Below are 24,115 nucleotides of genomic sequence, written 5' to 3' on the forward strand. Positions count from 1 at the left end.
CACCCCTCTCCACCCAGTCCGTCCTTATCACACATGTGCGACATCACTGGCTGCATTCTCCCCACCCAGCCCCTCCTTAAGGGTCTTTTTCCTTCCAACGATCAGCTGTTCTGATCATCAGCTGTGCCAGGATCCCTTTCGCTGTCTTAACTGCTTCGCCCAGGAGGCTTCCCTGAGGCCCAGGAGGCCAAAAACCAGAGTGCCGGGAGGAGGGGTGTTGCAAAAAGAAGAAGAAGCCACGCCCACCCAGTCACATGGCCACACCCATCTAGCCACGCCCACAGAACCGGTAGTATTTGCATCTCACCCCTGCCTTTCTCTCTCTCTCTCTGTGCCTGTGTGTGTGTGTGCGCGAACTTTTCCCCTTTGGAGAGGCCCATCCTTGGGCTGCGTCCGGTCTCTCTCGGTCACTGGAGAGAGCGCTGCTGCTGGCTTTGCCCAGGTGGGGTCTGGTGGCAGGCCCCTTGGGGAGGCCTAGATGTGCAGGCAGCCCACCGGGTGGGCCATGTCAGAGGCAGTGGGGGTGGGGGGTGTGCCCCACCCAGGCTGGACTTCATCCGGAGAGGACCAGCCCCCTCCCTCCATGGCTCTTCTGGCCACTCCGGAAGGTGGCCCCTGGGCTCCAGGGCCCCATGGGGGGAGGGAGAGGGAGAGGGAGAGGGAGATGCTGGAGCCCATCAGGAGGAGACCCAAGATCTTGGAGGGAAAAGTCTGAACTGCTTTGGGTGCCCTTAACGTGGCAAAGAAGAAGGTTGGGTAGGTTGGGTAGAAGCTGCTGAAGGGCTGCCCCATGGAAGAGGCTTTGGGGCCTGTCAGGACAACTCACAACAAGCGGGGCAAGTAGCCCCCCAGCCCCCCAGCCCTTCCAATCCTGACCTTCCATGCCACCCACGCCTGCCCTGCCGGCTCCCCCTCCCCTCTCCTGCCATTGCTGTCTCTGACACCCCCCTCCCTCTCCCCGCACTTGGCCGCCTTACCTCTTCTTCCGGCTTCTCCTCGCTGTCGCCCACCTGCTCGTCTGGGACACTGAGCCGCAGGTGGGTGTTGGGGGGGTTTTTGCGCCGGATGGAGCCCCGGGATTCGTCCGTGATGCTCTGGATCTGGGGCAGAAGGCAAGGCGGCTTCAGGCTCTCTGCTCAGATGCCAACCAGGCTCAAGTGGCAGCACAGCGCATGCAGCGCCTTTCCGACACATGTTGGGTTCTCTCCCCCACCCCCACCCCCCCGGTTAAAAATGCACAACCCAGAAATTGCTGGGTGCTTCTCTGCCCTTTGGGGGCGTTTTGGCCCAATTACACCGAGATGCCCCCAGGGGCCCAGGGCAGAGGTGGGCAGCAGAGGGCCGGCTTGTGTGAAGGGGGTGGGGGGTTTGGCCTGGGCAGCCAGGAAAATCCCGGATTTCCCCCTTTCTCGGCATGGCGGGGGGAGAGGGTGGGGGCCAGGCTACCTCCCGCTCCCGCTCCGTCTTGGTCAGGTGCATCTGCTTGAGGATGAGCGACCGCTGCTCCATCACCAGGGTCTTCTCGTAGGTGTAGGCTGAGATGTCGCTCTCATGCTGCGGGACAAGAGGGAGCAGCGTCTGCCTTCAGCAGGGCTGGCATCGGTGGGCACCAGCGGGGGGTCCCCCGTGGCAGAGGCCCCACCAGGAGCCCTGAGGTGGGAAAGCCGGAACCAGTGACTGGAAGAGGGGGCGGCCTGGCCAAGTGATGACCGGGGTCCCCCTGCCCCTCTTGGGCCGAGAAGGGGGAGGAGCGGGGAGGCTCTGGGCTGCTCAGGAGGTGGCGTGGGGGGTGGGTGCAGGCAGGGGCCGGCCAAGAGGAGCCCGAAGAGCAGGGCTGGGCTGCTGCCCCTCACCATCTCCACCACCTCCACCTCGGCCGTGATGCGCAGGTGGTAGAGGAAGGTGGTCAGGTCCTTCTTCATCTGGATGCTGTTGTCGTCCATCTGGGCCACTGTGAAGATGCGCATCCTGCACTTGCGCCACACCTGCATGGGGACACACACACACACACACACTCCGTGGGCTCAGTCATGTGGACCCTCCCAATTGCCACCCCATCTCCAAGGTGCGCTGGGCTCCCTGCAAGGAGGGCCCCTCCCCACTTGGGCTCCTGGGCCCCTGGAGGGCAGGGGTGCCAGGGGAAGGGAGGCCCCAGGGCTGCGCCTGCCCTGCCAGGCCCGACCCCTCCGGGGGGCACCTTGTGCTGGCGCAGTAGGAAGGGCAGCAGCATCAGCATCCCCCCGTCATGCACGATCCACCAGACGTCGATGTGGCCCTCTGGGAAGCGCTCCGTGTTGGCTGGGAACATGGCCACGTTCTTGGCCACCAGCAGGGCCATGTGGCCAGCCGTGGTCTCTCGCACCAGCTCTGGGGGAGACAGGCAAAGGGGAAGACGTGCCAAGATGCCCAGGAAGGGAGGGAATCCTCAAGGAACACCCCCGCCCCCCCCAAGAACAGCAGAAATGCCACAGGCAGAACCGAGGACGGAGCAGAGGCCTCAGTGCCAGGGCGGAGAGGGCCTGCAACGGGGGTGATGGACGGACGCAGAGATTCCCCCTCTTGGCCGGAGAAGGCCAGCTGCAATAGGGTGCGGGGGGGGGGACAGCTGCTTCCTCCCGGCTGCTGCCTGTGGGGCCCCCACCCCTCTCACCAATGAAGTTCCTCCAGGTCTGGTGGTCTTCCTTGCTGCGCCAGTTGCGTGGCCAGCCGACCAGCACCGTGTTGTGCTGCAGCCCTCCGAGGCCGCTGGACTGGATGAGGTGCGACATGCCGTCCCGGATGTTGCAGGAGGTCACCACCTGGCAGAAGCCCTTGACCTTCTCGGCCTCCATCAGCCGCCGGATCGACTGGGCGGGGGGAGCAGAGAGGGGGGGTCGTGCCTGGCGCCCCACGCTTGCCCTTCTCCCCGGGAGCCCCGTGGGGTAGAGGCTGGGCAGAGGGGACGGTCTCCCGCAGGCAGTCCGGCTGGGCTCACCTCCTCGGCCCGCTGGACCTGCAGGTGGTTGTCCAGGAAGGTGCCCTCCAGCACGGAGCCCACGATGGTCAGCCCCTTGCCGGCCTTGAGCTGGTTGGTCAGGGAGAGCAGCTGCGGGTGAGCGACGTTCTGGTCCTGATCCACCCGGATGAGAACCAGCAGCTGCGGCCTGGGAAGAGGGAAGCCGGAGGCCTTTAGCCCGGCTCCGGTGCCAGCGGAGGCCTGGCCTGGCCTGCCCCCAGCCACCCCCATGGGGCCCTTCCCCCTGGTGTTTTGACACGAAAGAGCAGCCTCCGCCTCTGCCAAGCCCCCTCCCCCGATCTCTTCTGCTCTTTCCCTCTGGGAGAAACCCAGGACGGGCAGTCCCCTTCCAGGCCCAGGTCCCGAGGGGCCTCCTACGCAGGGCGCCAGTCACACAGCTGGCTCCTCTTTGGACCTGAGAAAAGGCTGCTTGGCTGCCCCCAGACCCCCTGGAGCCTGGAGGGGGCCCGGATTCTGCTCCTTGGAGCCGTAACTGCCCCTCTCCTCGGCTCCAGGTGCCACCCTAGAAAAGCGGGAGGCTGCCACCAAATGCCGAGCCTGGCCCAGCAGGGCAAGAGCGGCTGGCCACCCTTTGGGACCCCCTGCCCAGGCCCAGCACCAGCCGTGGCCCCCCCCAGCACAGCCGGCTCACCTCCAGTTCTTGGTGTGGGGCGGCCCCTCCTCCAGGCGCAGCAGGGCGTAACGGGCCGCGCTGAGCGAGAGGCCCCGGATGCCATCGCCCCACTCCTTCTCTGCCCTGGAAGAGTGAGGGTGGGGGTTGAGCTTTGCCCCCCCCCCCCACGGCCCCCAGTGTCCCTCAGGAGGGGGGAGAGACCTCCTCAGCAAGATGGGGCCAAAGCCCAGCGGGTGACCCCCCCCTCCACCCCCCACAGCAGGACCATCCTGCCCACCTGGCCAGTGTGCCAGGGGGGCTGGATGGGGGCAGCCATGAGCCACTCACCCTCTGTACTCGATGTACTTGTAGATGAGCCCCGCGATGAGCATGGCGACCAGGGCGTAGTACCAGGAGCAGATGAACATCAGCGCCAGGCAGAGGCTCATGCCCAGGAAGGAGAGGGTCCTGCAAGACCCCAGGGGCCACGTTGAGGCAGGAGGTTGCCCCCTGGACCCTCCCCCCTCGTGGGACTCCCCAGGGCTGCAGGAGCCAAAGTGCCTCCCCCCCCGGAGGAGGGCACCCACCAGTGGTAGTAGCGAAAGCGTGGGCGCCAGTTGGGGGTCCTCAGGAGGGTTTGCACTGCACAGGCCAGGTTGACGAACATGTAGCACATCAGGAAGAACCTGGGAGGAGGAAGAGGGGTGCTCAGTGCTGGGGAGGTGGAGGAGCCCCCGCCCAGCTTGCAAGGACAGAGCCCCCTCCCCACCCCCGGCTTCCAAGGCCTCCTTTGGCTCCCCTGCCGGCCTTCTAGGCCCTGAAGGGGCTCAGATGGGGGGGGGCGTACATGGAGAGGATGGGGGCCACCTCGTCCAGGGAGGCGATCAGGATGCCGATCTCGCAGATGCAGGCCGTGAGCAGGAGGGCCCAGGTGGGCTCCCCATTCGCCTTGCCGTGCCCGAAGACCTGCGGAGAAAGTGCAGGAGGAGAGGGGGACTGGGCCACAGTCTCCAGAGACCCTGCCTTGGGACCCCCCGGGGTGGGCCAGACACCCCCATCCCCGCGAGGGGAGCTGCGACTGAATTCCTCCTTGCAGCTCCAAGCATTCCCAGGTCTTGGGGATGTTCTCCAGCCCCGCCCCCCGAATTCTGTCTGCCCCCTGCAAGTCCGGATCCCCTTTGCTGTGGGCTGCAGTCGCCTGCCGAGATGGCCGGGGCTGGCATCTGCTGCCCAAGGCGGGGGGAGGGAAAGCCAGGGGGGGTGTAAGGAGGAATGGGGAAGGCAGAGCGGGCACAGAGCCTGGCAGGGGGCTATGGTGGGGGGGAGGAAACAGGGGCAGGAGAGAGGGGCAATTTCAGCATTTCCAAGAAGGCTGCGCAAATTTTTAACAACCGGTTCTGTGGGCGTGGCTTAGATGGTGGGCATGGCTTGGTGGTCATGTGACTGGGTGGGTGTGGCTTGGTGGTCCTGTTATTGGCTGGGTGTGGCCAACTCAACATCACTCACATCGAGGCATACATCTCCTCGCCTGGCCTCTCATGACTGTGAGGATGCTGCAACAGTCGTAAGTGTGAAAAACGGCCATGTCACTTTTTTTCAGTGCCATTGTAACTTTGAATGGTCACTCCACACAAGCAAAGTACCAGCAAAGGAGAGAAAAATAACTCCAGAGAAGTTCCAGAGACAGGAAGTCTAGTCCTGCCAAGAATGTAATAAGGGTTAACGAAGAGGCGGTTTCTGTAAGCAACACCAGAATGTTTCCTTCCTGCCTTCCTTACAGGATTAGCCCTGTAATTTCTTCTAACAACCGGTTCTAGTGAATAGGTGCCAACTGGTAGAATCCCACCCCTGGCTGCACACCTATTTGACCTCTGATTCAGGTGACCCCAAGGGCACCGATAAACCTCCCAAGTGGCCTCAATGACTCTCAGAGGGAGTGCTAATGACCAGATGACTGCAAGGAATATAAATTCTTCCATCCTCCACCCTTTAGTCAGAACTGAAGAAGCTTCTTGGATGAGGAGCGAAACGTCTTCAAGGGGAAAACCAAGGAAGTCCAGTTGCCTCCTGGGAAAGCACCTTTGGGGCAGCCAGGACCTGGGTGGCTGAGACTCTCCCTGGGCCCCTTGCTGGGCTGCGAAAGGGACCTCGGTGAAGGAGGGCAATGCAGGTGCCTTTTTATACACAGAGAAGGCCACGTTGTCAGCTAAGAAAGCAAAGGGCTTGCTGGCAATATTTAATAGATCACCTGGAGGATCTGAAAATTCATATATCGGTATGTATGTATGTATGTATGTATGTATGTATCTATAGTATTCAGCTTTGTTTGGGTATTGTCCCACGTCATTATAGTTGTGCTTTTAAAGTTGTAGCAACGTTTCGGCAGAATCTCATCTGCCATCATCAGGCTTCTGTATTGTGTTTGTCTGTGATATATATTTGTTTTCTTATATATTCTTATATATTATATATTTCTTATATATATTCGTAGATTTTCATGGGTACAGATATGCAGGTCTAGGTGTGTTCAGGTCTTTTCCCATGTAAGATTAAGAGTATCTTGATGACATTTCAGCGAGGTCCCACTCACCATCCTCAGGCTGGTGCTTTCGGCTTCGTGTCAGTGCAAGCAGTGTGTGATCGGAGCTGCCATCTCTCTATAAATACTGGTTGGTTGATGGAGTTGATGTTGGTATAATGGGCTGTGTGGTGGCCTTGTGAGTTGTGTTGTGGAGATATCCTGGATCTTGTGCTGTGATCTCCTGGGTCGTTTGTTTTGTAGTGATTATGAGGCTTATGTATTGTGTTTGTCTGTGAGTCAGGCTTTCACAGCCATTTATATTTTAAATTTGGTGCTAGCCTTCTGCTGAGTTAGAATGTTTTTTTCTTCATCCTGATGAACACAATACACAAGCCTGATGATGGCAGATGAGATTCTGCCGAAATGTTGCTACAACTTTAAAAGCACAACTATAATGACGTGGGAAAATACCTGAACCAAGCTGAATACCATGCATATAAATACCCATGAAAACTTAAGAAAACAAATATCAGACTTCTACGGGGAGGAAATAAACAGCCAGACCAAAACCTATGAGAAGCTGGAAGTTAAAAGAGCAGGAATACTATGTGACCTCAAATTCCTACGCAGCTGCAGAGACAACAATGCAACACCGACTTGCTTCAAATTAATACGTCATCACAGCATAGCAGCTACCAAATGTATCCTGAAAAGAACTGAAATGGCTCTATTCAGGAATGAGCTCCACAGAAAGAGATTCTAACTCGACCAGTTAAACAAAGACCTCCTAACCCTACATCTGGAATTGAGCAACAAAATCCACCTTTTACTTTGGGACAAGATAAAACAACTTACAACTTGGAGAGCTGAAACTGAAACCACTTACAAAAATGACAAACTCCTGAAGAAACTAAAGAAATTAGAGCATGAAAAGAAAGCCCCCAACAACTCACAACACCTGAAACAGTTAGTATACAATGTTTCCAATAGAGAACTCACCAAAACAGAAAGAGATGTCCTAACCAAAGGATTCAATTATGCTATAGCACCCAAAAAAATCCCCACAGAATCCATCATATGTGGAGTGGAATACAGTCTAACTAAATTAAATACAGATGAAGCTGATAGAATAAGACACCAAGTCACTAACATCCAATGCACAAGCAAACCACCCAAAAGCAACTTGCACAAAGAGGAACTAAAAGCCCTGCAAGCCCTAAGGAATGACAGCAGCATAATCATACTTCCAGCAGATAAAGGTAATGCCACAGTAGTAATGGATAGAAAAGACTACGAAACAAAATTGACAGACCTACTCCAAGACTCCACATACAGACCCATAAACACGGTCCCAACCACATATCTGGAAAAAATAACCAAGAAGAAAATTATAACCAGCCACATGAGCAAAGAGATCCAACGGACGATCATCCCAAGAGAAAAATCCTCCAGATGCCCCAAACTATCCGGCCTCCCAAAAATACACAAAGAAGGCATACCTCTCAGAGACATAGTCAGCTCCAGAGGAGCATCGCTACAAAACCTAGCCAAATACCTAGCAAAGCAGCTATAGCCCCATGCTGAAGCAGCAGCTTCACATGTACAAAACTCATACCACTTCTTGGAAATGATCAAAAATCTACATGTGGAACAAAAAGATCTGTTTGTAAGTTTTGACGTGGTTTCACTATTCACTCAAGTCCCGATAAAAGAAACCCTAGAAATCATCAAAAATAAATACCAACCAGCTACACACCTCATGGAACTAGCAGAACACTGCTTAATCAACACACATTTCATATAAAAAGGACAAAGATACAAGCAAATTGCCCCTATGGGATCACCACTGTCACCCGTCATTGCAAACCTGTTCATAGAAGAATTCGAATCCAGAGCCCTAGCCAATGCCACCCACAAACCCAAACTATGGTTAAGATACATTGATGACACATTTGTGATTTGGCCCCATGGAAAAGAAAACCTAAACAATTTCCTAACACACCTAAACAGTACACACTCCAAAATCAAACTCACCATGGAAATGGAAACAAACAAACAACTACCATTCCTAGATGTACTAATCTACACACACACAAAAAAAAACAAACAGATGGCACACTAGGACACACCATATACTGGAAGAAAACACACACCAACTGCTACCTCAATGCCCAATCCCACCACCACAAGACAAGACACACATAAAGACTGAACTATGCACCCTGACTAAAGTACTGACAGCCAACGGCTTCTGCAAAAGCAAAATCACCGGCCTGATCCACAAAAACACACTGAGACATAATGGAGACCTAGAAGATGAACAGACCTATGGAACAGCTGTCCTGCCCTACATAAGAGGTACTACAGACAAAATCAGTAAGATACTACACAGGCATCACATCAAGACTGCCTTCAAAACAGACAGAAAAATAGCAGCCATCCTAAGAAACCCCAAAGATAAAATTGACCTGGAAAACCAAGGCATATATGAAGTCCCCTGTGCATCATGCCCGGCCACATACATTGGACAGACCAATAGAAGAATAAGTACCCGCCTAGATGAACACAAAAATGCAGTCAAAAAGCTGGAACACACATCCTCACTAGTCCAACACATGAAGGCCACAGGTCATAGCATTGACTTCAATGGCACTAAAACCCTAGCCACTATAGAAAACCCCAGCTACAGAATTATCAGAGAAGCCATAGAGATTGAAAAAAGACCTGAAAGCATGAATAGAAGAGATGATTCCACCAGACTGTCAATTATTTGGAAGTCTGCACTCACAAACAAACAAAATCTCCACACCACAAGCCAGGCAAACACCTGGGCACAAACAGACCCCACCTGACACCTCCAGCTCAAACACACCCCAACCAGGCACCCAGATGAAACCTAGCTTCCTAATAAATGATAGCCGTCCATTTACTCGGAGCCAAGCCACACTAAAAGCCTCCAATACAGGAAACTCAATGTTGCCAGCCAGTCAAAAAATGCTACAAAACATACAGAAGATATTAGAAACACCAATCAAGAAAACACAGCAAACTCCAAGACCAATAAACACAGACCAAGACTCCCAACCAATCAGGATGAAGAAAAAACCATTTCCGGCACAGCAGTAGGCTAGCACCAAATTTAAAACAGAAATGGCTGTGAAAGTCTGACTCACAGATGAACACAATACAGAAGCCTGATGATGGCAGATGAGATTCTGCCGAAACGTTGCTACAACTTTAAAAGCACAACTATAATGACGTGGGAAAATACCCGAACAAAGCTGAACACCATACATATACATATACATATAGAGAGAGATGAACTTACATAGCTAGGCAGGATATTTACTAAAGAGGGAGAAATTTTGAGATGGACATGTGTTGATTGAAAGATTCTATGTAGTCTGTTACGAGGAAGGGCTGTTGGTGTGGTCCTTGGTGTGCTCGGAGTTTGGTGGTAGGAGGTCACGCTCTCCGCCTGAGTGTGTGTGTGTGTGTGTGTGTGTGTATGTGTGTGTGTGTGTGTCTGCTCCCTGTGTCATGTGAAGCAGCCTCTGCCCTCCAAGTCCTGGTTGTCCCGTCAAAGGTGCCTTTTTTTTCCAAAAGACAACTGGACTTTCTTGTTTTCGCTTTGAGGCTTTTTTGCTTCTCATTCCAGAAGCTTCTTCCACTCTGACTGGATGGTGGGGAGGGAAGGGAAGGATTTGAAGAATGGAACAATCCTTCCCTTCCCCACCCTCCAGTCAGAGCTGGAGAAGCTTCTGGGATGAGAAGCGAAAGGTCTTCAAAATAAAAAACCAGGAAGTCCAGAGGGCCCCAGAGGAAGCACCTTTGCAGCAAGCGAGACCACCCGAACAAGGAAACAGGAGGTCTACAAACCTTCTCCCCAAAATGGATCCCCAGCCAACTTTATCAAAAGGAGCCGGAGAGCCCAAAATGAACCGGTATGAATGACTGGACAAGAAGCGTCAGGGTTAAAAAGCCCAGCCCAGGTGGTCAGCAAGAGCGGCGGAAGGAGGACGGAAGTGGAAGGTCCAAGAGCAAAGAAGACGTGGCAGAAAAGGGTGTCCTTGAAAAAGAGGAGGGGGCCACGGAGTGACGGGCGGCCAGAGAGGCCCACAGCGCCAGAGGGAAGGGCGAGGGGGGTGTCCCTTGGCCTCCTGGGCCTCCCTCTATCCCGCGGCTGCAGCCGGAGGCTCAATCCTCGGAAGGAGGGAAGGTTCTGGCGGCGGCGCAGAAGAGAACGGCTGGACTGGAGGATCTTGGAGGTCCTTTCCCAATCTGGGAAAAAGAGACTGGGGGTGGGTGGGGCTGCAGTAGCAGATTCCTCCCCTGCCAAGGGCTAGACTAGATAACCTCAGGAGGGGGCGGATCCCAGCTGAGCAGCCAGGTAACCTCCTCCCAGGCTGCTTCTAGAGCGGCTTCGAGGGATGCATCCTTTGTAAAATGCTCCTTTGCAGGAAAAGCAATTGCAGCCAGATGCTCATTGGTCAGTGCAGAGTGTGTGTGTGTGTGTGTGTGAGATTTCCCCCCCCCCTGCTGAGTGTGTGCGTGTCTCTGTGCGAAGGGCGAGAGGACGGATGTCTCCTTGCATCAACCAGCGGCTCCTCTCTCTCCAGAGAACGTGGCAGGCCAGGCACACTCTGGGCAATGGGACGGGGGGGGGGGGCTGCAGCAGCCCCTCTTGCCGAGTCACGGCAGGAGCTTATCCCACTGGGGGACCCTGAGGGGCCCTTCGACTCGGTGGCCCAGATGCCCAGGATGACCCCCCAGCCTATCCCAAGAGGAGGCACATGTGCCAGGGCTGCCAACCTGCTTTGCCCCATGGCTGCTTTGCTGCTGCCCGACTGCCATGAACCCTGGTGTGTGTGTGTGTGTGTGCATGCGTGTGCGTGTGTGTGTGTGTGGAGATCAGAGGCGGAAACCACTCCGGGGGGCCTGCCAGAGACATCGTCTGCAGACCCCAAGGCCGCCGGCATGGGAGGCGGACCATCACCGAGCCCGCCAAGCACCAGAACCAAAACAATCAGCCTGAATCCAATTGGACATCGGGGAGATAACAGGTGGGGGGGGGGAAGGACCTAGGAAAGGGGAAAACAAGTAGGCAGTTTTGGGGCACAAACCTCAGAGCCGCCTTTTTCCCTTTGTGGGAGTCCCAGGCTCGCTCGTCCTGAAGGGCCCCCTGGTCCCGCCCCCTCCCCTGCTCCCCCCACCTACCCGGAGGAAAGGCACGATGCCGTCCCGCGAGATGGCCTGCAGCAGGCGAGGGGCCCCCGTGAGGCTCTGCAGCCCAGCTCCGCAGGTGGAGAAGAAGGAGCCGAAGACGATCACCCAGGGGGAGGGCCAGGCCAGTGTGCCCACCACCAGGTTGCCACTGACCGCCTCGCCGAACCTGGAAGGGCAAAAGGGCGCTGAAGGTGGGCCCCTCGCGGGTGGGAGCCCTGGCCTCCAGGGGCCCCCCAGGGCTGGCCTTGGCCTGAGGAGGCTTCCCCCGCACAACCGGGGGACCTGTCCCAGGCCCAGGTGTCCCCTGCCAGTCTCTCCTAGCCCCGAAAGCCGGTCATGCCACCTGGACCGGGGGGGGGGAGGCTGGAGGCAGAGCTGGGTTCCCCCCAGGAGGCAGTGGGGAGGGTGGGCTTGCAGGAGGACGGGGGTCCCGGGCACTCACTTGTCTCTCAGCACCACGCCCTCAATGCAGGCGCCAAAGAGCACCACGGAGCTGATGTCTGCAGGGGCATCAAGGAAGTCAGGCGGGCAGGAAGGCAGGAGGAGCTGTGCCAGGGGGCCAGGGCCCTCCTCCCACACCCACTCAGTGGTGCCCAGGGAAGGCCAACTTCCCCGCGGGGCCACTTTCTTTGCTGGCAGCCCCCAGCCCCCCCGCCCCCCCAAGAGAGGGTCTGCCTGCAGCGCCAGGGCCCGGCCTAGGGTCCAGTGCACACCCCACGGGGCCTTTGGGGGAGCCTGTCTGGAGGGGCCCCGTCACTCTGCAACCCCAAGGAAGGGCTCTCGAGGCAGCACCCTTCCCCCGGCAGCCCACCCGTGCCAGCCAAGGATACAGACAGCGGAGGTGGTAGCGATGGCGAGGATGGTGCCCGTGGGGATCGACTTCTGCGCATCCCGGAGATCCCCAGACCGGTTGGATCCAGCCATGATCCCTGCGGAGGGAAGCTGGAGGTTCAGGCCTGCCTTCCCCCGGGGCTCCTCCGCCCCCCCAATCTAGGCAGGGGGAGAAGGAGGCGGCCGAAGGACCAGAGGGAAAGGCCGCTGGCCGTGTGTGTGTGTGTGTGTGTGTGTGTGTGTGGAGACCGACCAAGGCCTGGTGCTGCTGGACTCCTGGCCAGAGTTGGGCTAGTGGAAGAAGGGAAGGTTTGCCTTGGCGCTCCTCGTCTGGGCTGCCTGGCAGGGCTGGCGTCAACCTGGGCAGTCTGAGAGCTCCTCTTCCAGGCGTTGTGGGGAGCAGGAGAGCCTCCGCCAGCCACCTTTCCAGGAGCCCCCCCCCCCAGGCTGACCAGGCTGACCTCCCCCTTGAGCTGGAGGCCAAGCGCCAGGATTTCCGCTCCGGAAAGGGGTTCCCAGCCCTTCCGGGGGAGCCTCTCACCGGTGACGGAAGGGAAGTAGATGCCAACCAGGAGGGTGAAGTAGGAGGTCATGTCGCTGAAGACGTAGGGCTGGTCCATGTCCGGCACCCCCTCGGTGGGGGACACGGAGCTCATCCCCGCCCGCTCGATGAAGACGCCCTTCGGCAAGTAGGTGCTCCAGAGGTTCACTGAGGAGAGAGGAGGCTGCAGCTCCAGGACCCATCCTCCCCTGCCGGGGCCCTCCTCCCTGCGCCTTCCTCTGCCCCCACCAGAATAGGAGAGACCCCCGGGCTGATGGCGGCTGTGGGGTTAAAGTGGAACATCCTGTCCCCCAAATCCTCCACCAGATCTAGCCAGACCCCCGTGGATGCCGGCTCTCCCCCGCTGCCCTCGAGGGGAGGGCCTAGCTGCTCTTCCCCCAGTGAATCATGAGGGTCTCTCTGCCCCCCCAGTACGGGGCTCCTGGTACCTTGGATGAGACCAGAAGCTGCTCCGGGGATGCCCTGAATCTCTGTGACGTTGTTCTGGCTGAAATACTCGTCGCAGGTGGCATTCAAGAAGCGTGAGGAGCAGAAGAGAGCCCACAGCTGAGAGCCCATCGTCTCGTTGCCCACCTGGACCACCTTGGTACACTCGTCAAAGCCGTGGCGGGACAGCGTCCGGTTGCCCAAGAGGCAAATCCTGCCCAAAAGCCGAAGGGAAACTGAGGGCTCTTGGCCGGCTCCTCAAATTCGCCCTGCAAGTGGCCCCCTTCCCCTCCCTTCCCCCCATCTCAGGCAGGGACAGCCTTTGCAACAGGGCGTTTCCAGGCAGCCAGCTGAGGACCCAGAACCCCGGGGTGCTTCTGCTCCCAGGAGGGCTCTCTGCCGCCCCCCCCCAAACAGCCCAGCGGAGAGGTGGCTCAGTGGGGCAGCCAGGATCCCTTTGGGTCGTCCCGCCTCTCTCCAACTCCTCTGGAAGCCGGGTGTGGCAATCTCCAGGCCCCAACGGCACTCTGGCTCCGAGAAGCCTCTGGGAGAATGTGGGGCCCCTGTTGCTGCCCATTGCCCCGCCCCCTCTCGGGCCAAGGGAGCCCCCAAAGTAAATGGGCGCTGAAGTGAAAGGCAGGAGGAAGAGGGCACCCAGGGGAGGGAATCCCTTCGCCGCTCTCCATCACTTCTGGCTCCTGCCAGCATCCTGGCACCCCCGGCACAGGGCTCTTCCCTCTCCCCGCTCTCCTGGGCAGGATCTGACCCAAACCTAGCTTTCCTCCTCCTCCTCCTCCTCCTCCTCCTCCTCCTCCTCCTCCTCCTCTCCTGCAGCTTCCTAAACTGCTGCCCCACTCAGTGCCAGAACGGGGCAACTCACCGCAGCCAAACTTGCCACGGGAACATTTGCCACAGTTCAATTGAACCAACAATTCCTTCCCCGTCACAGACCACGAGCGCCTCCTTCCAAGCAGCCCCCGCACACCATCCGCTTCTGATCCTTTACAAACATGCCACCACACTCACTCCCGTTGATTTGCTCCCCCAAGGATTTCACAATTGCCGTCTAAGTTGCAATTGTTGGCTCCTATTTCCCCACCAGACACACCAGCCTTCCTCTCGATGAGCTGATTTTCAGAGCCATAATCCTCACTGCAACGCAGAGTTTGTGGCAAAACCTTCAAGATCTCCGTGGGCGGCAGAGAATGGCCCTCTGCGGGCATCCCTGATCAAGAGTCCGTTCGTGTCACGGGTTGCTTGTGTGCCCATTCGTAAAAAATTAAACTGGGGCACCACAATCCTTGTGGGATTCTTACTCGGTGTTGAACCTCCAGCTAAGCATCCCGTCTTCGCTCTCCATTTTACTTCCATTCAGCAATCAGCTGTGAATTATTCATGTTTAGCATTTTCTGAGTCGAGCTGCAGCCTTTTTCTAAAACTAATCAGCTTGCGGGAAACTTTCCATCCCCCGTTGCTGCCCCGCTTAATGAGGCGCTCAGGAGCCCAACCTTCCCTGCCCTAAAGTTGCCCCCTGTCGTCTTTCGAAGTCACTCAGGGTGGGCCCTGGGAAGCCCCTTCGCAGGCCCGGCGGTTGCCGCACCCACCCCGAATTCACCCTTCAACCCATTTTCCCTTCGCGCAGGGGAGCAATAAGGGCCTCCTGCCAATTCCGCCTCCCTCCCAGAGCCGAGCGCATCCATAATGGAGCATTTCCCCAGTTACACCACCGTTCTCTGGCCTTGTTTAGCCTCCTGGCACCACTGGTGGCAGCCTCTGGTTTTCCCTTAGGCACCCAGAAGTGGAGCAGTCACTTTGGCTCCCATCAGGGCCATCGCTTCACTCTCACCCCCCCCCGCCCCGAATCCCCAACGAAGGCCCCCATTTCTCCCCCCTCCCTTTTATTTTTAACTCCATGCTCTTCACCGGAGGCGCCTGGTGCTCTAATTCCCTGCCACCTTTTCTTCCCGCCAAGGCCGGTCTGCTCCACACTTCCCTTCGGTCTCAGCCGGCCCTCGCCCTCTCAGATGCTGGCTCTCCTGGGGAGCCCCTCCTGGCTTTGGGGGGGGGGTTCTGCCCCGTTTCCCCCCACCCCTGGCCTTCTGGGCGCATCAACACTTCACCGAGCGCCTCCCTCCGCACACTCCTGGGGCCGCCCACCCCGCTTTCCTTCCTGTCTGGAGACCCTCCGGCTGCCTCGTCTGCATTGCGTCCTTTTCCTGCACACCTGTGGCATAGAAACAGGGCAGGGTCTGCGTGACTTTCCACCTTCAGATACCCGCCTGCCGTTCTCATCGAGCGTGGAAAGGGCTCAGAGGGCCGGCCCTGCACCCCGTTCCTGGCCCCCCTTTCCAGGCAGCCCTGGGGGAGCCTGTCTGGTAATGGTCAGGAGGCCCTCCAGCCCACTCCCACCCTGGACTTCCCAGGACGGTGTGTGTGTGTGTGTGTGTGTGTGTGTGTGTGTGTGTGTGTGCATGTGCGTAGCCCTTCCTCCTGTTTGCTGATTGGGTGGGGCTTTTGCTTTGTGCAAATGGGAGCTGAAGGTGCCCAGAGTCCCACTTTCACCTAACAGGCCAAGTCCCCCCAACGCCCTTCTGGGGAAGGCCGGAACTCCTTTCCCTGCAGCTGTTCCTCCGAGCACATCTGGGCACCACTGCCCTATTCAGCCCCACAGGGTGAAGAAGGACGACGGGACCTGGCAGGAGGCAGCTGGAGGCGTTTTTGCAGCCCTTGGTGCCGGCTGCAGGTGCTGGTCGCTGGGCTCAGGCCTTCCGTTGGCTCGTCAGCGCTCGGCCCTGGCACTCCGGCCTTCCCTGGGGCGCCTGCCGGGTCGCAGGGAAGCCGGGCGGTGGGCAACGCTGGTGGAGGCAGAGTCCCCCGGTCAAGCCGCCCCCCTCCCACCTTCTCCAGCCTTAGGAACTGTCGCCAGGAGCCCCGAGAGCCGCCCCCCCCACCAGGCACTTACGGGAAGGAGGGCGGGTCGAAGGCGGACTTGATGACCCCCGCATAGATGGCCAGGATGGAGAGGATGACGCAGCCCAGGAAGACCAGGGCAAACTTGTTCACGTACTTCACGCCCACGAAGACGACGGTGGCCATGAAGGTGAGGACGCACGTGCCGTAGACCCGCATGTTGTTGAGCAGCGCGGCCGCTTCCCCACTGGCGTCCTCGGCCTTGAAGATGGCCATCGGGGGGAAGATGTAGGCCTGGCGGGAGGCAGGAGCGGCGCTCAGGGGGGTCTCGGGGGTCTCCAGCCCTTCTCTTTGGAGCTGCTCCCCCCAAGGCTGCCCGGGTCCCTTGCAAGCCAGCACAGAGGCTGGTCAGCCTTCAGCCCGAGGGCCCCCCAGCAGGGGAGGTGGGGGGGCTCTTCGTGGCCCCCAAAGGGCCATTTCCCCATCACTTTGGTGAGGGGGGCTGTGTCTCTTTCTCCCCCTTTGCTCAGTGTGGGGCGTTTATTTTGGGGGGGATTAAATGTCAGGTTGAGGCAGCCAGGTCTGTCTTCTCCCACCCGACTCCCGCGGGGGATCCTGGGACTTCTTGCAGCAGGTGCCACTGGCCGGCACAAACTCCTCCTCCTCCTCCTCCTCCTCCTTGTTCTTGTTTGCCTTGATGGAGGAGATGAAGAGGCTGCTGCCCCCCCCTCCCCAGGCCGGTCCTTCCTGAGCCTCCCTGCCCTCCCTGGGTGGGTGGGGGTCTTGCATGAGCTACCCAGCGGCGCCCTCGGCCCCTGTGGCCAGGCTTCTTGGGGACTCTGGAGGGACAAACCACGGCTGGCTTAGAACCCTGGAACCCAAGGGCTGGGAGGGACCCCGGAGGTCATCTAGTCCCCATCCCCTCTCAGCCAAGGGTTATGCAGGGAGGTACCTCTGCTGACGGGGGTCCCTCCCGGCCCTTGAAGAGCCCTCTGGGGGGGGGGGCTTCCTGTAGAGGGACTAGCTGGGAGGGCTCTGAGGTCCAACTGGGGTTCTGTGGCTCAGCCCCTCCACCGAGGAGGCCTGCCCAAGGGGACATGTGGCTGGGGGGAGTCTGGGGGGCAGCTCCAGGAGGGGGTCTTTGCTCAGGGAAAGCCTCCACGGGCCATTAGAGGGAAAAGAAGGCGAAGGGGTCGCCCTAAAGCCTGCAAGATCTCTGCCCTCTTGGGAGGAGCGGTGGGGCTTGGGCCCTTCCTCCAGCGAGGGGCCCCATCTGAAGGGCCCCTGGATCTCTCGGGGCGGAGAGGGAAGGTTACACTACATGCAGAAGCCCCCCTCCCGCCACGCAAGGCTTTGCGCGGCTGCTGAGCACCCTGAGCCAGGAGGGGTCCGCAAAGGAATCCTGGGGAGCAGCAGACGGGCTTGGCAGAAACCCCCCCTCTGTCCCAGAAGCAGCCAAGCGCCCCCCCCTGTGAGTGCTTCCTGTTTCCTGGACTTTCACAAGGGAGGGAGGGGGGGAGGGAGGGAGGCCACTTCAAAGGGGTGAAAAAGGGAATTGAAGTCGGATATTTGGCTTCTTGTCCCTTTATAGATCCCCGATTCGGCTCCTCTCTGGGGTCCCCTTCTTATTAAGGGGGGATAAGATGGCTTCTCCCATCCTGGCAGCCCGTAGAGATTAGAGATTGTGCCCGCTTGCTGTAGAGATGGAGGTGGGGGGGAGGCTGAGAGGCCCACTGGCTGTGTCCAGCCTGAAGCCCTGAGCTCAAGGGCCTCACCGGCTCCGCCTGGCCCGGCCCGGCCTGGTTCGGGTGGCCGCAGCTCCGAGACCGGCCCCCTCAGGTTCGCCCGAGTTCAGCTCTTTCGGCTAAGCCCGCCTGGGGATGCCCCAGGGAGCCCGGCAGGGCCGAGAGTGCCAGGGAGCCAGGAGGGGCGGCCAGTGGCTTGCCTCTCCCCTACGCCGAGAAGGAGGGGGCTGAGGGAGGGGGGCACCTGGGGAGGCCGGAGCTTTTCTCGGCTCTCCAATTACGGACGTGGGTAACGTCTGGGACCGGCTGGCTGCAATCCTGAGCCAGCTCTGCCATTTGGCCCGTTTCCCTGAGGAGAAGCATTGGGGATCCACAACGGGGGGGGGGGAATGATCTCCCACCCCACCGGGCTAAAGCCCCCCCGTAAGGCTGGGGCTTGAAGGAGGGGCGGATCCAGAGACCCCGCCCCCTTCCTGCCACCCCCTGCTGGGGGAATCCTCGCACGGAGGAGGGGCCCACGAGACGGTGCGGAGGGTCCCTGGCTCCCCCTCACAGCTCCGGAGGTGCCGAGAGCTGCGGCCCACTCAGTCCTTTCGCTGGCAGAACTCGCTCCAGCAGAAGCACTCCGGGGCTCCCCAGGCGCTGGCTGAATGGGCCCAGCAAGGCCAGCTCTGGGTCACTGCAGGCAGCCCCGAAGCGGCCCACCTGGGGAGGGAGTCAGCTCTGTGGGGTGAACCTCGCAGCCTCCAGGACGGGAGTTGGCTCCCTCCCTCCCTCCCTCCGCTTCCTTGGCAGCCGCGGGGCAAATGTTTGCATGCCAGCGCCCTGCCCAGCCTCTCCCTGGCAGCTCCAGGGGCGCCCAGGGCAGCCCCCACCTTCTCCTCTTGTCTCCAGAGGCCAGGGCCTTCCCTGGTGGTGTCTCCGCCTGCCCTGCCTTGCCCACCCACCCCCCCCCATCCCCACACTCACCAAGCAGAATCTCTATGGTACCCAGGATGTACATGGCACCTGCAAAGGTGGTGCCCAGGTAAAAGCAGAGTCCCACGGCCCCTCCAAACTCTGGGCCCAGCGAACGTGAGATCATGTAGTAGGACCCGCCGGCTGGAGGGAGGGAGGGAGAGAGGGAGGGAGGGGAAAACATCAGCTGGAGTGACCCCCGTATTGCCCGGGGAGGAGGGCATTGGCTGCCCCAGCCCCTCAAGGCACCCATTGCTCCTCTGCGGGGGAGGGGCACCAAAGGCTCTTGTGGGGCTCTGTGGGGACCAATAGGGGGCGCCCCCTTTCTTTTTGCCCAGTTCACCCCATGGGGAAGAAGACTTTGGCCAGAAACGCCCCGGGGGTGAGAGATGGCAAACCCCTCTCCCAACCCCTCCGCAGGGGGAGGTCTCAGAAGCAAATTCACTCCCCCCCCTGGAGCCACTAACCCACCCTGCCTGGGTGCACCGCCATCCCCAGGTGGCAGGGAGGGGGGAAGGCAAGGACCCCTCCCCAGAGAAGGAAACTCCTCCCTCCTGGGGCTGCCCCCCTCCACCCGGGACCCCCCTCTCCATCAGGTGGGACCCTCAGAGGGGCCCTGACTTTCTGCACCCCCTTAATGCTGCCAACGGGGGAGCAGGTCACACGTGGAAGGGCCCAGGCGGCCTCCTTCCCCCCCAAAGAAGGGGTGCTCCTGTGCCAGGCCGATCCTTGTTTGCGCCCGGCTTCTGGCAGCCCCCCCCAGTCCCTTCCTTTGCGGGGGAGGGTTTCCCGGGAGGCAGCCCCCCCTCTGCCCCGCTGCTACCCACCTGGCACCACTCCGTTGGTGGCGATGGCACTCATGGAGATGGCCGTCAGCATGGTCTGTGGGAAGAGAGGGCAGCCGTGGGGACCCAGCAGGGAGCGGGAAGCCAGCTCCGACCAGCCCCTGGGACCGTCCTGCGCGTGAGCGATTTGGCTGGTTCCCAGAGAGGAGGGGGCAGAAGGCATTGGGGAGAGGTGGGGTGGGGAGGCTGAGGCCCAATTTTTGGAATGAATTCTCCAGCCAAGGGGCGGGGGCTTGCTAGCCTCTCCTACAACTGCAGGGCTTCCGGTGGGGTTTCACGCTGGGGGGGGAGCAGAAAACCCCAGGGAGTCCTTGGGAGGGGCCCAGAGCCCACAGGAGCCCCACCTTTCAGAGCAGGATCCCCCCAGCCAGCTTGGCCCCAGCCTGCGCCTGCCCCACCTCTGCCAGGGCCCCCTAGTTGGCTGGCCGGCCAGCTGGGGCTTCACCCCACAATCAGAGGGCAGGCTGAGGGCTGCGGGGGGTCGCCTGGAGGCCGCTGGGATTTGCCTCTGGGGCCCTGGGTTGGGCAGCCGGGCCTGGCCGGCTACTTCTGGCTGCCCAAGAGGGAGGGGGCTCTCTTGGGGGAGGGTGCTGGGTCCATTGGCCACCTGTTTCCTTGTGCCTTCCTCCGCCCAGCCAGGTGCCCCCAAGCCTGGCTGCCCTCCCGGGTCTAACGTGGGTGCTCCCACCCCCCCAAAAGGCTGGCACCCCTGTGGGCCAGTGGGGACGGGGCGGGTGACGGGGTGAGGAGTCTTTTCTTGGGCCAGACTGGCTCTGGGGCTGTGTCAGGAGGGGCTCCTCTGGCCAGACCCTCCCCTGCCCGGCCGGGCGCCACGGCCAGAGGGGCCCCACTCACGCAGGAGCAGCAGAGGAGGACCATGCAGAAGGACTCCAGGATGCCTGAGATGCCCACGACCCAGGTGAGGCGGAGGAAGAGGATGACGCCAAAGATGTTCTGCAGGCAGGGCAGGTAGACGCCCATGAAGGTGCCCATCCGGGTGGCCTGCAGGGGGAGTGGGGGCCCTGAGGCTGTGCCCAAAGGGGGGGGAGCTCCCTCCCCTCCCCTAGCAGGTGTCTTCCTGGCTCCGCCCTGCGGGATCCCCGGGCAACGGGGGAGGAGCCACAAGCCGGGGCGCCTCTTACCCTACACCGCCACTGGAGGGCAGTGTGCAGAACAGGAGGGAAGGCCGCGCTCGGCGGCAGCCCAGATCTGCCCCGGGGGGGTGGGCGAGGGGGCTCTCCTAGCTGGCTGCTCTATGGGACCCACTGTGTGGGGACCGTTTGCCCGTCCCCCCGCCCCGCACCTTGACCGGCTTCTTCTTGGCCCCCTCATTGTTCTCCGCCTCTTCGTGCTCCCGGCTGCCCTGGGGCAGGTTGGTGTAGTTGGCCAGGCCGCTGAGCAGGGAGGAGACCATGGGGCTGGTGTCCATCTCCTCCTGTTGGGGAAGCAGAGGGAGGGGAGGGCTGGCGGCCGCTCGGGGGGGGAGGGCTTGCCCCTCTGGCCTGCCAGCCCCGTCCATCCTCTGGGTTCCTGCGGCCGAAGCTTCCCCCGCCCAGCCCTGGTGGAGCCCAGGGTGGGCTGCTCTGGCAACTCAGGAGGGGGAGGATGAAGCTCCTGCAGGCCAGCCCCCCCACTCCAGCCCCCCCTCCTGACCTCAAAGAGCGCCATGTTCTTCCCCTCGTAGTCCTTGCCCTTCTCCAGGTCGGTGCTGTTGATGAAGGGGCTGCTTTCTTTGGGGTTCCCATCGCCTGCAGGGAAAGAGAGAGAAGGGCTGAGAACCGCCATCCCGGCTGCCCCCCCGTTTCTTTCACCAGCCTCGCCCAGCCCAGCCAGCAGCCCTGGAGGCCCCCCAGAAGGCCAGGCCTTTGCCAGGACGCACCTACCGGAGGGGCCCACCCGGCCTTCCCAGACCAGGCGTGAGCCCAGGCTTGACCCAGAGAACCTGCCCAGGTGCCCCAGCAGGCTTTGGCCAAGGGGGGGGGCTGAGAAGCAGAGCCCCTCTGAGAGGATCTAGAGCTCTCACAGAAGAGTTGGGCGCCTGGCATGGCGTGAATCCTGGTGCCCATCAAGTCCAGCTTGATTGGCGCCCCTTGGCTGACCGGCCCTTGTGCCCAGGATCAGCAGGTCTTCCCTGCCTGCCAAGGAGAGTGTGTGTCATTTTGACCCGGACGCTGGCTCTCCACCTGAGAAAGCCTGGACTACCTTGATGCCACCTGCCCCACAGGTGTGTGCCCAACCTCTGGAACGGTTCTAAGCATTCGGGTCTCCGTGTCCCCCCAGTTCTGGAGCCATGGGACACCCAAAGCCCCTCCTAGGAGCAGGAAGAAGCTTTCCACAAAGGGTGCGTTGCTGTGCGGGGAGAAGACGGCAGCTCAGGGCCTCCAACCTCAGCAACTTTAAGACCTGTGGACTTCAACTCCCAGAATCCCCCAGGCAGCATAGGATAGCTGGGTGGGGAATTCTGGGAGTTGAAGTCCGCAGGTCTTAACCTTGCAAGATTGAAGACCCTACACTACACAATGTTCAGAGGAGGCAGAGAAGCCAAGCGCCCCCCCCCCCGTCTCCAGAAGGCTTCCCACAACGCCCTAACATCCAAACCTGGGTTAACCCCAGAAGAGTGGCCAGGTTCGCATTCCACAGCCCAGCCTGCCAGCTACACTAGTGTGTTGAGGAAGGTGTTAGCCACACCCAGAGAGACACAGGTGTCCTCCAGCCCCACTGACCCACAAATGGCCTCCTCTCGCCCTGGGGTGTGGGGGGGAGGCGCTTGAAGGAGGTCTGGTCAGAAGACGGGGCCTGCCTCGTATCCAAGGGACAAACGCTGAAATGCTTCTATGCCCCCCCTCCCCCCCGCAAGAAGATAGGCGGAGACCTGTAGTGACGCTCGGAGGTCTGTTACTGCCCCCTTCACCAGTGATAGGATTCGCAGAGCGAGTTGCCGCTTAGGGCCTCCTTCCTACTTTTTCTCGCAGGAAAAGGCAGGAAGACCCGGGGGGGCTGACTCCGGGGTGGGGGACCCCTGGGAGCGGCCAGTGGTGGGCAGGAAGGGCCAGGACATCCGAGCCATGTGTGCACAATGGCCGGGCTGGCCTGCTCTGGTGTCATCCGCCTGGGACGCCCCAGGACGGAAAGGATGGGGAGATTTTGGAAACGGGGCAAAGAAGAGCAACTGGAAGGATGAAAGGCCCGGAGACCGAAACCTAGGAAGAACGGTCACCGCAGGAACTGGGCACGGCCAGTCCAGAGAAAGGAAGGACTGGGGCAGCCTGCCAATATTGGAGGGGCTGCCCCCTAGAAGAGAGGGCCCAAGAATCCCACAGAGCCCCTGAAGGCCGGACAAGAAACATCCAGCAGAGAAGCAACTTCCGAAGTCAGAACAGTTAGCCAGTGGAACGGCTTGCCAGAAGGAGAGGAGGAGGAGGAGACTGGACAGCCACTTGTCTGAAATGGTCGAGGGTTCAGCAGGGGTTGGACTAGAAGACCTTCAGGCTCCCTTCCAGCTCTATTCCGATGGGTGGATGGATTGAGAGGAGAGGGCTCCGGGGTGACTCTGGGAGCTTTACAGCCAGCTCAGGTGTGTAACAGGCTCCCCCTCCCCTCCCAGTGGCCTAGCAGGTGCCCTTCTGCTCCCGGCAGACTCCGGACAGAGGAGCAGCCAGGCTGCTTTGGGTCCATCGGGGGCCAAGATCGGCCTGAGGTCCCTTTGGGTCACCCAAAGGAAAGATGGCGTCTCTCCAGAACCTTCAACGTTGCTGCTGTCCGTGGCTCATCCCTTGTGCAGGCACACACACACACACACACACACACACACACACACACACACACAGAGTAGTGCCTATGGATGGCCAGAGATCATTGGGAGCCCTCGCCCCCTGCCCCATCCCCATGGGTGATGCAGCACAGGCCACTCCTGGTCACGAGGCACCCAGGCCACGTTTGTGGGCACCCTGGGCGAGTCAGATTGCAGCACTTCGGTGGGTGGGAATGGCCGAGGAATTCCGACGCTCTGAAACCTCCATGCAAAGAAATGCAAGCGGCCCCTCAAAGCCCCCCCCCCGGTCGCCTCCAGTATCGCTGCTGGGATTCAGGGTTAGGAAGGAGAAACGCCCATGGAACGAAAAAGCCAACGGCAGGCGAGGAAAGGATGGTCTCGCCTCTGGAGCAAGGATCCCTCCTGCAGCCCCCTGGGAATCACGGCAGGCCACCAGGGGCAGAAACGCTGCGGAGAGCCCTGGTGGGCATCAGCCGGTGGGCGGCCAGGGATGGCGGCTTCATACACTGAGCGAAACCCAGGCTTCATAAATCAAAACGACAGACCCACACCGTGTACTAGCCAGTTGACAAGCAAAACAAATGTCCCCCTTTCCCGGATGCCCTGCTGGGTCCAAGGGAGCTGCCCTGCTTGGCTGCCCTCTGCTCCAAACAGCCCCATGGCTTCTTCCCGGAGGCCCTTCCTGACTGACTCCCTGTGGCAAACATTTGAG

The 24,115-nt window shown here is 60.0% G+C and overlaps 1 protein-coding gene across 1 annotated transcript in view; it reads right to left on the reverse strand.

Annotated features, from left to right (window-relative positions):
• SLC12A5 (solute carrier family 12 member 5) overlaps nt 1-24,115 on the reverse strand; it is a 69,922-nt gene that overhangs the window by 1,991 nt on the left and 43,816 nt on the right. Inside the window, exons 2-22 of the mRNA XM_087928770.1 lie at nt 21,285-21,379; nt 20,935-21,066; nt 20,487-20,633; nt 19,614-19,668; nt 18,795-18,930; nt 16,137-16,400; nt 13,177-13,388; nt 12,728-12,895; nt 12,186-12,284; nt 11,798-11,855; nt 11,347-11,521; nt 4,456-4,574; nt 4,196-4,294; nt 3,957-4,076; nt 3,648-3,752; nt 2,975-3,143; nt 2,651-2,846; nt 2,198-2,367; nt 1,854-1,985; nt 1,447-1,554; nt 978-1,100 (exon numbers count right to left, since the gene is read on the reverse strand). Coding sequence (XP_087784896.1) covers nt 978-1,100; nt 1,447-1,554; nt 1,854-1,985; nt 2,198-2,367; nt 2,651-2,846; nt 2,975-3,143; nt 3,648-3,752; nt 3,957-4,076; nt 4,196-4,294; nt 4,456-4,574; nt 11,347-11,521; nt 11,798-11,855; nt 12,186-12,284; nt 12,728-12,895; nt 13,177-13,388; nt 16,137-16,400; nt 18,795-18,930; nt 19,614-19,668; nt 20,487-20,633; nt 20,935-21,066; nt 21,285-21,379 — 2,882 coding nt within the window. The remainder of the gene's footprint in view (nt 1-977; nt 1,101-1,446; nt 1,555-1,853; nt 1,986-2,197; nt 2,368-2,650; nt 2,847-2,974; nt 3,144-3,647; nt 3,753-3,956; nt 4,077-4,195; nt 4,295-4,455; nt 4,575-11,346; nt 11,522-11,797; nt 11,856-12,185; nt 12,285-12,727; nt 12,896-13,176; nt 13,389-16,136; nt 16,401-18,794; nt 18,931-19,613; nt 19,669-20,486; nt 20,634-20,934; nt 21,067-21,284; nt 21,380-24,115) is intronic.

Source organism: Pseudonaja textilis, chromosome 3 (genome assembly GCF_049901715.1).
Source record: "Pseudonaja textilis isolate UNSWEBS1 chromosome 3, rPseTex1.2, whole genome shotgun sequence".
Taxonomy (NCBI): domain Eukaryota; kingdom Metazoa; phylum Chordata; class Lepidosauria; order Squamata; family Elapidae; genus Pseudonaja; species Pseudonaja textilis.